Source organism: Protopterus annectens, chromosome 14.part0 (genome assembly GCF_019279795.1).
Source record: "Protopterus annectens isolate FY-2018-M chromosome 14.part0, PAN1.0, whole genome shotgun sequence".
Taxonomy (NCBI): domain Eukaryota; kingdom Metazoa; phylum Chordata; order Ceratodontiformes; family Protopteridae; genus Protopterus; species Protopterus annectens.
In genome coordinates, this window is record NC_056748.1 from 584777569 (window position 1) to 584794599 (window position 17031).

Below are 17031 nucleotides of genomic sequence, written 5' to 3' on the forward strand. Positions count from 1 at the left end.
TACTAAACTTTCTTCCTGCCAAGCAATAAGGAATAAGCCAAATCAATTATGGAACCCATGTGTAGACCTTCCTGTGTAACTGGAAGCTTAGACTTTGAATCTTTGCAGCTCTATAGTCAGAACGTTCAGGCAGTGGTGTCAAAATGTCCCAAGCAGTGAAAATACAAGACAGTATACGTATATAGTCTGCCCTGACTATGGATCAAATATAGTTACTAGTAGTGTGAAACTTGTATGTCTGCCAGCTGGCAAACCTTAGACAAGAAACATACAGCTGGGCTGTAGAAAGAGCAGAAGAAATGAAATGCAGAGCAGGCAAATTAATGAGGGCACAAGCAAGTAGAGGTGGGATTTGGTGGTCAGAGCGATACAACACATTCAACAATGGTCGTAGAGAATGCACAGGGGGTTAACACATTAATGCCTACTGGCCATCATTAACTTGGGTGTCACATTCTTAGCTGCCAAGAACTGAGCGTAAAAAGAAAAGCTGGTTTTTGCATTTCTTCTTCAGCTACAGACATTTTCTCAGGGTTAATGTGCTTAACTGCTGCAGCGAATACTGCAAATTGAATACTGTCATTGCATTACAGTTGAGCAAAAGTGCATGTTCTATGCCTTTCAACAACCACTGAAGTAAATGTGCAAGTGTGGAGTGCCATCACAGCACAGTCAGCATCAGATGCTGTTAATGGGTTAGCTCTCAAACAAAACAAGCACTAAGAAACTGCAAATTCCAACAGGTGTCAAAGAATAAGCTAGTTTACAGGTGAATATTTTAATGACTGTATTGGAATCACATGTCAAAGGACATTTTTCCTAGCCAAAATTATAAATGTAACATATGCAAAGAAATAACATTATGCTTCTACCATGTTATCAGCATTTCCACTGAATTCAACAGCTGCACTATATGTATAATGCTTCATGTATTTTAATTATTAGTTCTTATAAATGCTATTTTTTATCAAAAGAACATGCCTTTTGAAAAGCACAAGGAACTTCAACTTATTTTACTAACAACATTAAACTCCCACTCACACAAAACGTTAGTATGTTGCTAGCAAGCCTGATTTTTTTTTCACCACTGATGGTTGTTAAAGGGCAATAGTCTCAGCTCGGTACCAAAGCACTGTAGCAAGGTATAGCAGTCTCAAATCTGTTTGCTGAACACCTGATCAAAGAAAGTGTCTTCTCAGGTCACAAGGACCCTATCCTCATTCCTGAAGTGATATTTTAAAACTGAGAATTACTACCTGAAATATGTTAACTGTAACTTAAGTAGCACATGCTCAGTAGACTTACTTGTGTATGTAAATGCAGAAATTATGAAAATACAAAGAATTCATATTTGTCGGCACATTTTTTTCTCTTGGGCTGTTAGGCAAAAACACAAGGAAGTAACATAATGGAGGTCAACTGCAGAAAAAATGCACTTAATGGGCTACATTTTTACAGCATGCATCATATATGTAAATGAGAACATATCCCCCTTTTTATGCCTATATGTGTTGTAAAAGTGAAACAGCATCTGGACAGATAACTTACTGTCAACTTTACTTACAGCATATCCATTCAGCAAAGGTAACTTTGGTTTTGTATACTGTGAATTTAAGTATTTTCATAAAAGCGTATGACAAATTTAGCTTAATTTATCCTTAAGTGATACAGTTTTATACAGATTTCTAAAATACAATACAGTAAGATAAAATAATGATCAGAAAAGAACATCTCTATCTCTAGACTTAGCAAAGCAAAACTCTTCAAAGCCGTACAGCCTGAATTGTAAATCAGTGTATTAGGAAAACTGTTATTTTCCAAAGAACGGTGGTTCAGTTCAGAGAATCCATGTAAAGGGGGGTAAAGGGCATCTCCCTAACAAGGGGAACAAAATATTTTGACACTGTAGATGGTAATGTCAATTTGGGAAGTATGTTTTGGTTAAACAGCACTTGGCGTGCAGCTCTGATGGACAAATCTGTAAATCTTATGAGAAAACAAATCATGTTTCCTTCTCAGTATGTGTTTTAATAAAACTCGCACGTTTAATCTATTTTAAAACATACCTGCGATTAGCACAAGAGCCTGGTGCTACAAGGGTAGCCCTATATGATACAACTCTGCAAAGTTTTAAGAAAACAGCAGACTTCCTTCAAGCTAATGAAGCACATTAAGAATTTCAGTACCCTGCTTTTTATTTACAAAAAGGAAAAAAATATAACACTTGTTTTCATTCTGTTTGTAGTAGAAGTAGCAGGTGTTACCTTGTTTCCTACACTATTTTCATCCAGTGACACAAACTTTTAATGTAATACACCTATTTACTATACATCTTGAAAGGTGCTACACAAGATGAAATAAATGTAATGCCCATAAACATGATACACAGAGAGAACAAGGTATGGCTTCAAAAGGCAAGCACAGAAATAGGTCTTGTAGACTACACAGTATTGGTACAGAATGCCCCTGAAGCTTGACTGTTCCACTGGAGGCATACAAAGTTGAGTCACATATTACAATATGCATAGAAACTATTAAACTGGGTTGTCTTTGTTAGTGTTAATATTGATTTTCAATTACTGAAAAGGTCACAAAAATGTGTGTGTATGCCTGAGGTAGGCAGCTGGGAGGCAGAGGACATAATAATAGACTGAAGCTTTGGCAATAAAGTGCTGACTAGTGGAGACAGGTGATAACGTGTCTACTGTTAAAAGGGTCAAAGCAAGCATACCATGTGCGTAAATATGACACCATATTCTGACGCAGCTCAAGTACATAAAATTCAAGACAGAACATTTAGGTCCACACCTACTGCATAATTAAATAATTAAAAGTAACAACATACATAAGTTTTAAAAACAGTGAAATGCAGAGGGTCGACATTTGCTTTCGTTTGGTCATACTACATACAACTTAATGTGGTACCATTTGCGACTTGTTTCACAACAAATATACATATATTAAGCTGGCATTCATTACTGAGTTGGGATTAACACATTACACAGGTGTTCACTGGCACTGGAGTACTTTCTCTACAGTAAACATGCAGCCCTTTGTTGATAACACAGTCCACTGAAATTAAAGGGCTTCAGAACCTAGCCATAACTCAGCAGGCGTTCTAAAAGCATTAAAGAAACATTCATATACATACTGATATTTAGACACTTTTTTAAAGGAAAGGCAGTTAAAATTAATGCCTTAGTGTTTACAGCTAATGTGTCAGCTATGTGGTTTCAGCTGAAACCAATACTAGATCATGAAACGTCATGAAAAATAATACGAGCAAATAACTACATCTTCTAGAGTGGTTGGAAATAGGCTATTCCACTATAACCATAGCTTTACAAGTGGCTTAAGGCATGCATCTTAAACACTTAACAAATGCACTGGAAAGGACTACTCTAACTAAAATACATTTACGTTAAGCTTGCCCTATAGTTGTATACTCATTTTATATACAGCGTTCATAGCTGAAACCCCAAAACACAGAATGCCAGCACTCACTTTGTCATACATTAGTTTTCTTGTGGGGTTTCACAATTATACTAACATTACTGGCCTCACAGCAGCTGTTAAGTACTGGGAGGATGATGGAACACCTGTAGGCGAATGTTCACATGATTTAGACAATGCAGAAGCTAACCTCTGCTACACAATATAATGCTGTTGCATGACAATGTGGCACTATTAAGTCAGGATAAGGCCAGGTGATTTCTGTTGTTCTGAGATGCATACCATTGCCACGAGTATGGTTACAGTGAATGATCTGTGTTTTTCTAGTGCAAACAGGTTTGATTCAAAATCCATGTTCTGGCAGACTCTTAGCAGCCCTCCAGGTAAATAGAGCAAGCCAGCTACCAGAAGTTGATGCAGGCAGACTACAGAACTAATGGCTATCAAGGGAAATCCTAGGACAAACTGCAACTGTTTTAGACAATCAGGTTGGGGGGAAAAGTGGCATGCTGAACTTTGGACAGCTGCTCCACAGACACAGAAACATTTCCCAAAGGATGACCAGTTTTAGACATCAGTGCAAAATATCACCTTCCTGCCACTGGTTACACTGTTTCCTGTCTTGATGCAGCATAGTAAAGTAATTTCTCCCATAAATTTTGTTTAATGAGCATAAGATGGCAATATGGAAACGACCAGTATGGAGAAAAAAAAAACAAAAAGCTTCAGAATCTGTATGAGTAAAGTTCAATGAAAATAAACATTTACTCAAAGTGAGATTCAGATGAATCTTTGTTATCTGTATGGATCCAGTCTGAAAGATTCATACTAGAAAAGGCAAGAACTCTCAAGTCTATGAGGATAAAGCCAAACGTCACTAAGAAGGCTACGTTTTTTCTCCTTGTCCAAGCCATCAACACCTTGTAATGATTCTTTTATTTCTTCAAAGAACAACACTAAGGAGGTGGTAAAACTGGTAACGGGGGGGGGGGGGGGGGTTATGACTTTAGCCAATCCCATTCCCAACCAGGATACACAATATGCAAGGTCACTGATATATGCAATGTAGACATCATCCCATACACGTGCCATTCCCTCAACTTAGTCTGGTCACTGTAATGCTCAGTCTCCTAAAGGGAAATGCCAGGCAGTAAAAAAACTGCTCTCCCTGTAAGCTGAAGAAATTTGTCCTGCCTTTCCCTTTTTCTGACCAGCTGTCTGGCATCTGGGCTGCTTCTTAGACCCAATCCTCTAATGCTGCACTCAGGAACTCTCCCTTCCTATGCACCATTAGGCTGACATTGGAAGCACTATTTTTTTAGAAGTAGTTTCTCTATTTTACATAACACAAGTTCAAACAAATTTGTTGTTTTTCCATAAATACCAAGCAAGTTCTGGAGCAGGGATAGCTAACAGAATTTACAGAAAAGGTGATACCTTGAAAATAATCAAATTCAGGGTCTTTACTCAACCAGTAAACAAACAGATGCACCTCAATGAATACCTGAAGTCTGATCTGACAGCGGTACTTTCCATCTCCTCCTCAGCAGATGTGGCAGCTCATGGGTGCTGATTTGTTTAACCCCATTGCTTTGGATATTTTTAAAAATACTGCATATGCAGTGTTCCACTGGACAGAGTCAACTCACAGCAATCATGCCTCTAAAAACCTTCATCCAGTACAACAGCCTGTGGCATGACAATATTGCATATTTTCTGCTGATCAGCTTTAACTAACCCTGCTTCCTCAGCATGGACATTTGAAGCCAGAACTGGTAGATGCTCCAGACAAGTTTTATGACACACACACACGGTAAACTACTGACTCTCATATGAGACTTGAAGTATAGAAGTTAAAGTTTCGTCATGGCTCTCCACTACAATTCATGAACCAGAACTGAGATCTTTCAGCAAATGTTAAATACTATAATGCTAAGTCTGAGGTTATGGCACCTTGAAATATCCCTCTAATCTGGAGTCAGTCTATACAGTCAATAGTAGTATGTGCATGGGGGGGGGGGGGGGGGGGCTTACTGCTCCAAAATGCCTTTAAAATATAAAGGCAAGTTTTGAAATCTGTTGTTTCAATACTGGCATCAAAGCTTATTTTCTGAAATTGCAAGACTCGCACTATTGGGTTCCATGGCTGTGACAATGATTCGGACAGGAAATCTGAGATAAACTTTCAATGCCCTCCTGTCAAGAACTGAAGCTGAATGGTTTAATATGGAAAGTGAACAGTCTTCAACTTATCCCTAAGCAAAAGGAGAATCTGGTAATCAATGACTTAGGAAGTCCACAAGTTTTTCCATCTCATCAACAATGGTGCCATAAGTGCTTAAAAGTACAGTTCGTAAGCACTATAAAAACCTACTGCATGCTTTGGGAAACTCTATCATGATCCCTTAACGTGGCCCCTTTGGGTACATCAAAGAAATGTACGAGGAGTAAGCATGGACAGTTGCACTTACAACATCAAAGGACTAACTATCTGCTATCAAACAGACCAGCCATTGTCTGCTGCAGTGTCAGTCTGATCCACATTCATCTGTGCCATGGGCAGCTATCACAGACTCATGGCCACGAGATGTGGTAAACATACTTGCATAACAGATATATCGCAAAGTAACTGTACTTCCCCAAGCACCTTTTGCTTGTTTGTAGTGCAGTACTTCCTGTCATTACTAAACACAGATTCTGAAATTCATATTCACTGATCAACGAAATGTTTAAAATAAGAATGAATTAACAAAATGGATACGTTCTATAGACTTACAACATCTACGTCCATCATACTAAATTTCAAGCAATTTAAAAAAAAAAAAGTGACATTTTCTTTTAGCAGAAAAATAAAGATCTAGTGGTATAAGGCAGAGATGGATAACTAACTGCTTGGAAACAAGTGACTTATCTTTCAGATACTGGAGATCATACTGCATACACTGGAGTTGCCAGAACATGGACAGTGGACCGCAGTAACACCCACATAAATACAGTTAGAATGAGAAGAGAAACGGACAGTACACTCTAGAAGAAATGAGTTCTTCACAGTTAGGTCCTTATTTATACTGTTTTTTCCAATCAACAATAAGTAAAATCAGCAGGGTTTGGCCGTATCGCACATTTTACAAATATTTACAGTATAAAGAAAAAATATTTAAATTTCATATCTCTAGAATGAATTGCTCCTAGAAAATATAAAATATGTTCATAAAAAAGGATAAATGACCTATTTAAGAACCGAAAGTACAGTATTTACAACTTCAGCAGATAAAACTTTCAGAAATGGCTTTCTTTCCATCCTTTACATGGTCTTCTCTCTAAAGCAGCAGCATTAAAATACTCAATCATTTTCTTCAGTCTGCTCTGGTCCAACTCAACTACTGGTCATCTGTTATCTTCAACAGCTCTAGGAGGGCTCCTACTGCACCAAAATATCCCTGTAAAAACAGACAACAAAGTCAGTCATTGTGAAATTAGCCTACGCTGGTGTTCCTAATTTCCCTCACAAAACACCAGAGCAAAGTGCATCATTAGAATCCTAATAAGATCTCCATCTCTGAATGACAGAAGATCTTTGCAAGTGAAGTTGAAAGGCAGCTCTAAATGCAATATTGGTTGTTACCAGGAACAAACAAAAGACAGAACAGTACGGACATTAAACACTTGTCTCCCTGCGATAAGGCTTCTTACTAACTTGCTCATCAGACAGTTACTCAGTCTTGATGACATTAATATACACAACCACATTCATGTCACTTAAACCATATGCAAACAAAACTGCCATTTGATATCCTAGACACAAGTTGGCTATATGTAGCAGCATTTGGTGGAAACCAGTGAAATACTGTCACGTCATCTCTGCCCTCCTTTCTCTATAATAAAGACTTCCGAATGGGCAGAAAAACAGTTCTCAGCAGGAAAAATAAAACTGTGTCATTCAGCTCTTCTTTCTCTGATGACAGCATTATCTTGCATTAAGGGCGTTGCCAACATTTTTGGAATGGACTGTTGGTAGGTTACTTTCAGAGGTAGTCAGAAAATTTGGTTTGTGTATACATAAACATTAAAGTGTGTGTGTACATGTGCAAGTATTTAGCTACGTGAAATGTATTTTGCCAGCTTACTTATATTGTTTTACTTCATTTGTACACTTTAGACAGGAAACATTTGTATTTTTTAGCTGGCAAAATACTGTCCTGTCAGAACTTACGTTGTACACCGTTTTACAAGGTGTATGCCTGGCTATATATAACATTTGATAAATTGATTTAATCACTTTTTTGTACCAAAGTTAAGAACCTTGTGAAGTTCAGACTTACTAACTTATCATGTAAAACATCATAGTATACAGTTTTAATGGAAAATTGGCTATTTCTTCATTTTATTTTATTAGGAAGGTGGCCTCCTAAAAACTTTATTCTGGGCCTGCAACTTCCTGGTGTGACACCATGAAGGACAGAACCCAGAATGCCATATTACATGGATTTATGTGGTAACTGTAACATAAAATTCTAGCTTACAGAAAAGGCATGTTGTTAACTGCAATACCTTACTGCTGATGCTGTAGTAGTGAAACCATAAAGTCAGTAACTGCTCTTTAAAAGAAACCACTTGTTTTTCATGCCCCAAAATACTTTGTTGCTGCATACAAATCAATCCCTTAACAGCTTTCTCTACACTGTCTAACTGTGCTATATGGAAAAAAGAAGCAGGCAAGTGAAAATATATTTTTTAATTTAACAGAGTTCAATCTCTAGCTTCTTCTTATACATTGCTTGAAGTTATTTATTTTCAAAACGTCAATATTTACTTTACATTTTGCACATCTATAAACATGTGAACTTATTTTTAAGTTGCACTGTTTTTTGTACCTGGGGGACATGTTACAATGGTTAACTATTTAACCAACTTGTAACTTGTCCTAGTTTTTTTTTTTTTTTTTTTTTTTTTTTACTATGGCAGACACATTACAATGGTTATTTCCATGTTCATTCTGGTTAAGAATCTTCTAGTTTTTCTTCAACAAGTTGTACCTCTTTCAGTCAGACAGAACCTTCTACAGTGAACTACCCCCCCCCCCCCCGATATCTAGTGACAGTGGTCTGGATTATGTGTGTACCTTTTTAATGGATTAAGTTGTTATTGCTGGAAACTAGACCTAATTGAGGAATATTCTTCTACAACTTTAGGCTTTAGGTGTAAAACTGTCCAAATATGATACTTTTTTTGTGAAACAACAGTCATATTTGTGTCCCGAGGCAGACTACCATCAGCAAACTCAACTCTATTCTAAGAAACTGCTGCAGATTTATCTGATGTAGTTGCCTACACCAAGAGTCCATCTCCAGCACTGTCAACATGACATGTACCCTGTCTGGCCTAAATCATCTTTGTATAGCTAGACCATCAACTACTATTACTGAATCCCCAGTGTACACAACACAGCTGCTACCGTACCTTATACATCCTTCCTCAGCCAGCCTAACACATTAGTAATTCCAAGATGTCTCCATTACAATATCTCAATTTCATACTCCTAATTTGTGCTGCTTTTTTGGTCACATTTTTGGGTACTTTACTGTCCCCACCTTTTCTACACCTATTATTATCCCTCACATAACCTATTACAAGGAGAGTAGTTAGGTGACAGAGGGACTACATCAGTGAATGGTGCTGGGCTTTTTTCCTTTATGTCCTACACCTGCATACATGGAAAAGTCACAACAGACCAGTAAGGTGAAAATGTGCACCTTAACACGTTCTCATAAGGCACTACAAGCCAAGACCCTTAATGATAGCTCCCTACCTTGTACATCTGGCTAATTTCTGCCCCTGTTCCCTTAGCTTTACCAGAGGAGGAGGGAATCACAGCTCATTATGTTTATATAAAGTGTGCATCTGGACAACTAACAGACAAAGATAACATCTACACAGACATGTATGATCAAATCCTTGACAGAAACATTAACTGTTTTTCTATATTCTCAATATAAAGAACTTCCTGACAACTTCTGAAGACAGTTTATACATGGAAACACATTTAAATGTCTGTCGAATATCCATGTGGCACACTAGAAAAACAGCACGGATCTTATTATTTTGCATTATGAGATATGAACAAAAATGAGCACCTGTACTACAAAACAGGAGTAAATAACTTGAGTTAAAATAAACAGACTTAGCATGTGACTGCAATGACAACATTACACCACTTCAAAGTAAACAAATACTTAGCTTTGCGAGGAAACTAAATACTTCCTCTGCCCTTTGTAGAGGAACAAACCTAAGTCTGTGCATTTAGCTTGCAGAGGTGTGGAGTAGTGCCCCCCACCCCACACACACTGGGGAATGTAGAAGAGGCAATGTCAAGCTACACTACTTGTACAAAATATTCCTCTCCATTTAGTTTGGCATGTTTACATTTTAAAGTTTCAACATTTACATGGGATTCTTCTTCATTGCTCAACATTTCGCAATTTATTTACAAACAGGCTATGTGTCATGTACCTTCTAGGAGGGCCCTCTCAACTCATGTACACCACCATTTCAACCCAGTCCAATGAGTAAGCACAACTTGAAAAACAATAAAAAAGGAAAGGAATGTAAAATGATGTACTTATCAGACTTACTGGAAAATTCAAAATCCCGATGCTGGATGCAGAATCCCTCCAGACAAAGGAGAATAACAGAAGAGTGAAAACCACCCACTGCAAAAGGCCTCTTCTAAGACAAACTGTCCTGGTGTGTACATATTTGTTACAATAGACATCAAAAGCACGCTGTTGTGATTTACTTCTGAAAAGAACAGTAAAAAATGAAAATACCAGAGAGGCTAATGTCAAGGCCAACATATCAGGACTCAGAAGGCAGAGCCCAAAAGTACCAAGATGCCAAAGAAGGCCTTATTCCAGAATCATGGTGGGAGTGATACTGCTTTTTGAATGAGTAAACTGATGACTGTACCACAAACGTCATCAATGGATACATTTATGAAGCTAGCAGAGAAAACAGCCACACATCTGGTGAAAGGCCCTTTGGCAACAGCATTTGGCATGGAGTCGTTAGATGTAATCTGGCAAAAGATGGTGCAATTCGTGACTCAGCTGTAATGGTATGCCTAGCCAATACAAAGCCTTTCCTTCTTCTTGTTCTTCTTTTGGCTTTTCTCAGTTAGGGGTCGCCACAGTGTAAAAACGGTCTGCAGAACCATTGGCAGTGGAGTTTTACTGTGCAGAGTTGCCAGCCTGACGCCCAATCTTCCACAGAAGGGACGCACAGACTCACAACTAGGGCCAATTTAGAGTGCCCAATCCACCTACAGCATGTTTTTCGGATGTGGGAGGAAACCAGAGCACCCAGAGGAAACCCAGGCGACTTCAGGGAGGACATGCAGACTCTGCACAGAAGGAATCCCAGACAAGAATCGAATCGTAGAACCTCTTGCTGTGAGGCAGCAACTCTAACCATTGCACCACAAAACAAAGCCTTGCCTACCTATAGCAAATGAGCAATCCAGCTCACTTCAGGTTAAACATCCGATGTATGAAAGTTGCTCTCTCTCTCTCTCTCTAAAGTATGCAGTATATATACAATCCTGCTTTTGCTCAAGAACAATTATTTAACATATGTTTATTTAAGTTAATCTGTTTTGTTTGCATCCACAGACACCAATGTATATGCAGACTTCATCCAGTAATTTCTCTTGGCTTATGGCTCGGATTGTGGCTAAAAAGGGTCTTTGGACCAGCCCATCAAACTGAAATAAGTGATAAAATGCAGAAAACTACAGTAGACATTCAAACTTACTGTTTATTCAGCTTCTTAAAATCTGTATTATATTCTTGTTAAAAAAATTCAGAAAAAGAAAAATGGGAAACATTTTTAGAGAACTACTTTTAATAAAATGTTCAGTGGTTTGGAAAGGTTTAAAATTAAAGAAAAGACTAAAACACACACAAAAAATAAAGCAATACAGAAGAACATTATGAATTTGTAGAAGGGCAGTGTAGAATAAATTGATAACTAAATAAAACTTTTTTTTATATACAATAGATTTCTTTTTTGGGTGGGGGGATAATGCTAGGGAAACTTCACAAGAGAACAAAAAAATATTATTTTAATGACAACTATATACAAAAATGTAACAGAATGGGGCAATTTGCTTTGGAGATTACTGTTAAATAAATTGCCCATAAAGGAGAGGTTAAACTGATTCACAGGGAAGTGACAGGCAATCAGTCTGCAAAACATTAACAGCCTAGCTAATAACACACATTCAAAAGTTCCTGCTAGCCTCAATGGTGGCAGTAGAAAATACACCAGGGAAGAATATGAGCTTGACCTGTAACAGAAGTTTGCTCTAGAAGAAGGGATATACTGGGATATGAATCTAATACAGTGTATCTTGTTTGTTAATGATAATTTAGTTCCTCTAACCTGGTGTTTAAGGAGCCATTTGTTCTGTGCAGTGTTGGATCCATCTCGAAAGGCAAAACAGAAATTTCCATAGAGGGATCTACAAGAGGCCGAGAACTGAGGGAGAGTGACAGAGACAGTGTGTTGCCAAGTCTGCTATGACAAAGATTTTTGAGGCCACTGATCCTTTTAGTTAAGAATGTCAAAGCTCTCTCAAATTGATTTATATGTTTAGACACACATGCCAAAAAGGGAATTATATTCATTAGGTCTGATGAGACACAAGTAAAGGATAATTAAGACTTTTACAGATCTAGAAGAAACGCCCTTGGAAATTAAACATGCCATTTGGAAGGCTTTCTTCACTACTGCTGGGACACAGCATCCAGACCTCTTACAACAGTGTCAGACTGGAGAGGTGTGTCACCTACATGGTATGGGAAAATGTTTTACCAAAATTAACTATACTATACTCTTTCACATTTAATATGAAACCATTGACCTATACCAAGTACTAACGCAGTCTAACTCATGTTGAAGCAATCATATGTCAGTGGAAGGTCAAATGAAAGCTGCTGATTTAAAGTCATCTGCAAACTTAGATAGCCATCTGCCATGTGTGTTGGCCTGAAGATCTGAGAAATAGATGCCAAAAAGGAGAGGACTCAACAATGGGTAACACTTCTTACTTTCAGATGTGGCAACTGTGACTCTAACCACACGGGTTCTGTCAGACAACCAGTTAGCTATCCACCACACAGCATAAGACTTTATATTCAGTTAATCGATACGCCTGCATAGGGAATAGTGTTCACAGCCCTTGGCCAGGTCTGAATATACTGCATATACTGTGTAACAAGTATCCACTACATCACAGACTTTTTCAAAGAAATGAACAACGTTAATGAGACACCACCTTCCTTTGACAAAGCCAAACTGGTGAGGGTGCAAGGTTAACAGATTTTTCAAAGTCCAGATTAATGAGGTCTGAGACAATATGTTCTACAGTTTACATAAGAGGCTAGTACGACTAATGGGTGTACAGTTACCAGAGTCTGATGTTGGACCACCCTTATGAAGTGGCATTACAATGGCTGTTTTCCATGCTTCAGGAAAGCAACAAATCGCGAAGCTTAGCTTAACAATATTACATAGGGAATCAGATGGGCAACTTGGTATGTTAACTGGTCCCTGCAATTAGGTATTTTTAGCTTTTGAGAGGACAAACAGGACTTGTTCCACAGTAATTAAAGGCGTTGTGAATGTAGAATCTGTGACAGTAAAAGCCTTTACTCCAGCCACAGTTATTTCCTTTGAATCGGGAACAGAAACAGTAAAGAAGGCATTTTAATAAAAAAACTGTGGTGTGGAAGAAAACCTACTGCATGTTTTATACTTACGAAACTAGATGAATTTTAGGAAAATATTGTTTGAACACTTAAAGAAGACAGACTGAAAAATGTAAGCTCAAGTACAGTATATAGGATAGTAAAAAGTAGTAGTGCTAATTAAAACTGTTATGACATTTAATACTTTTGTAAAAAGAAAGATGTGAACTGTTGCATGAAAACCGAATTAAAATAGGTATAAACAAGGTTTTGTTAATGGCTAAAACACTTACGATGGGAATGTGTATCCATCCAGCCATCCATTCTCAACCCCTTTTCCCATTTTACACGTGGGGTCAGGGTGTCATTTGACAAAAAAAAAATTTGTAAACATATTATATAGACACATACATGTACATATCCACACACACACACACACACACACACACACATTAAGACCTGTTTCTATGACAGAAGGTTGAAAAACAAGTTTTAAATTAATAAAAGTAACCCAACTATTTTATAGAAGTACTGTGGAATCTTTAAACTACCACCAACTGAAACATACTTGGCAAGTTATCTAAGGTCAAAAAATGTTTTTTCACAGTTCACATCCGGAGAGCTCCTGCATAAATTAAACTCAGGCGAAAGGCAATCAAGAATATAAAGTGGTAGGGAAACAGCTTCCTTCCATAGTGCCTATATCTTAGAACACGGTACCCATCCAGCTTAAAACAATCCATTTTTTCTCAGTTCTGCAACTCAAAGTAAAGTGGAAAAAAAAAAAACTTTAGCAGATCAGTAACGGTTCAAAAAATTCTAGCCTCCACAATACACACATATTTTGCATAAATGGATATTACAACCCTATAACAGCAATAACTTATTAATTACTGACAAAGGGTTCCTTTAGTCCAAGAGCTTGAGTAACTGTAAAACCTTTGTTGGTCCAATGGTATCATGTTACTTTTATGCCCAGTGTTCTGTTAGTGTTTTTTTTTACAATTTTTCTGCTAAAATAGACTGTGCTCCATTCACACCCCATCTATTCTGTTGCAAGAAAGCTTCTCATGTAATTATTTATTCCATTTATTTAATTATTTTCAATAACAGTTCCACTGGCAAGCCACCACACACTCTTCTTGAAAATCCCCTAGTTCTAATCACAGCCACACCATCCCTGAGCTATTAATAAGCTTGGTTACCCTGGCAATGAAGTTTGCTTACTTAAATTGCTGGAGACAGTGGTAGCAGATACCTTCATGGGTGAAGTCAGTCTGCCACTCAGTGGAGAAACTCAGAAACTACAGCCACGACAATGGAGATTATTTTTAGTATGCATATACTACATATAGTTAAGTGCACAGCTGGTTTTGCAGCACTCAGCAGACTCTCAGAATGTATTCTTAAAACCTTTGAGCTCTGAAGATCAGACTATGAGCAATATAACTTTGAAGGCGAGCTTCCACAGCCTGCAAAATAATGCAGATTTAAAGATTGCTTCACAGGCAACACTAAGTGAAAGCACTGCAAAGCCTAATTATAGATACAAATACAAATTGTAAAAACAGCAAAGGAGGCTCCAGACCACGGCTACTAAAAACATATGAAAGTTTAATCCAAAGTGAGTGCTTTCGTAGCTCAAGGCTACTTCATCAGACAAAATGTACATCAAAATGTGCAATTTATATACCTTCAAGCTGAGTAATCAATCAATTAAACTAATTAGCTAAACGGCACATAGCCATATGCATTGACACTAAGTAAACCCAAAATGTAAAACTGCATGAAAAGCATCTTATACCTAATTCATTCATCTAATAGTACATATAGGCTACAAAAATAATGAATATATATCAAAAGACTATATCAAAAACATTTACCTAGTACATTGGCCCATCTGAAAATGCATATACATATACTAAAAACATATGTTGTATTTAAAAAATCATTCACAGTACATGAAATACATAAATTATCTAGCCACTATTATCTAATGCCTCTATCCATTAGTACTGGTTTAATGCAAATTTTATCACTGATGCCTTAGCCACTGTTGGCGTGCAGCCTAATTATCCATTCAAGTTCCTTAACTTCAACGTTATTCTTAATGCCACCCTCTCTGATGCTGGACTTAACCATATCTATTACTAAAAACTGAAAGTGATGCTCATTGCCACAAATCATGGTATGCTTCGCCAGGGCATTGGTATACGTTTGCCTAGAGATGTCATAGAGGTGTTCTCTCATACGATCACGTAATCTACGTGTTGTCATCCCTCCATAGAAACAGCCACATAGTACACAAGTGGCTAAGTACACTAAATTAACAGTATTACAATGTGCTGTCAGTCTGAACGTATATACCCTCCCTGTATCAGGGTGTGTGAACCTCCCTGTGTTGTCAAGAAAATCACAGAACCTGCACTCTCAACACAGATGGGTACCAAATACCATTCCCTCTTCTGAACTCGTTGGTTCACAACTAAGTCGTGGCCCACATAATATTCTTTTCAAACATTTCTTATTCTTATAGACATAACTGGGTCTTTCCCCCACTGTTCCTTTCACCTTATCTGCGCATAAAATACTCCAGTTCTTATCAAAAATCCTTTGTAACAGCTGTGTATTACTAGAATATGTGATAGGTATTCTCAACGTGTTGTTTCTATACTTGGGTACTATGGAAGAGGGTTCCTGTCTAGAGAAGTATGGGGTGATATCTACTTCTCTTCTGTTATTAATGTACATTGTCGCTTGGGATATTTCAGTCTCACTATAGCCTCTCTCCAAAAATCTATATTTCATATCCATAAACTCTCTATCAAATATATCATTCATTATTAACCTGAAGGTTCTCACTCCTTGCCCACTGATCACATTTCTAAAGATTTATTTATTTAACATTTGTTAACCGGGGGTGTCCTACTGAGCCAAAAAGGCCCTTTTTCAGCAGAGAGCTGGGGAGAAAAGCTCCACATAGAAAAATTAGAGATACATTTAGTTATTTAGACATGATCAATATAAACACAAATTACAAAAAACGTTTTTACAGTGGTATGCAGCACATCAACAGTTACAGTGGAGAGAACAAAAAAAATATTAATTTAAAAATAAAGGTAATTAATAGATTTGTGGTGTACAGCTGAAATTTGGAACATAGGTAGAATACACACATAGTACACAGGTAAAATACATACATTGCAGATTAGCCAGTGTTTGTAAATAAAATTGAAAACTATTATCAAGTGCTCTAGGTTTAGTATGTGTACCTTATCTGCTTTCACTAGCCTGGGGAGCAATCATGGCACTGCCAACTTTGCTTGAGATGTTGCCTGATGAGGTCTTTAAAGGAGGCTTTGGACAATGTGTTTTGAATGCTAGTGGGGACACAGTTCCATTTTTTAGCCACTGAACTACTATATAGTGCATCGCCAAAGCTATTGTAGCTGTTGGTGACTTCTAGTAGTAGTTTGCTTGATGATCTAAAAGGCCTTTTGACTGAGTGATGTTGTACTAGGTTTTTGAGGGCAGGACACTTACTGAGGAGGTAATAGATAGAGGCAGAGCTGATTGTAGGTTAGGAGGTTGGGCAGTTCAAGCCAGTGGAGCTGTCTCAAAGCAGTACAGTGATGAGTTATATATGATCAATTTGCAGCAAAGCGGGCAATTCTGTTATAGCAGGCTTCCGTTTTGCTTAGTTCAGTTTTGTTGAGATTAGTCAGAATGGGAGATGCATAGAGTAGGGTGGACAGAAGTTGGGAGCGAGCAATGGCTGATCTTGTGTTGTTGGTAAGAAATGGTTTGATACGGTACAGCGATCCCAGTTTGG

The 17031-nt window shown here is 37.7% G+C and overlaps 1 protein-coding gene across 2 annotated transcripts in view; it reads right to left on the minus strand.

Annotated features, from left to right (window-relative positions):
- Positions 1-1344: 1344 nt before the first annotated feature.
- PANK1 (pantothenate kinase 1) overlaps positions 1345-17031 on the minus strand; it is a 590851-nt gene continuing 575164 nt past the window's right edge. For both annotated transcript variants that reach the window (XM_044056334.1, XM_044056335.1), the window contains exon 7: positions 1345-6893. In XM_044056334.1, the coding sequence (XP_043912269.1) occupies positions 6834-6893 (60 nt within the window). In that variant the 3' untranslated portion in view covers positions 1345-6833. The remainder of the gene's footprint in view (positions 6894-17031) is intronic.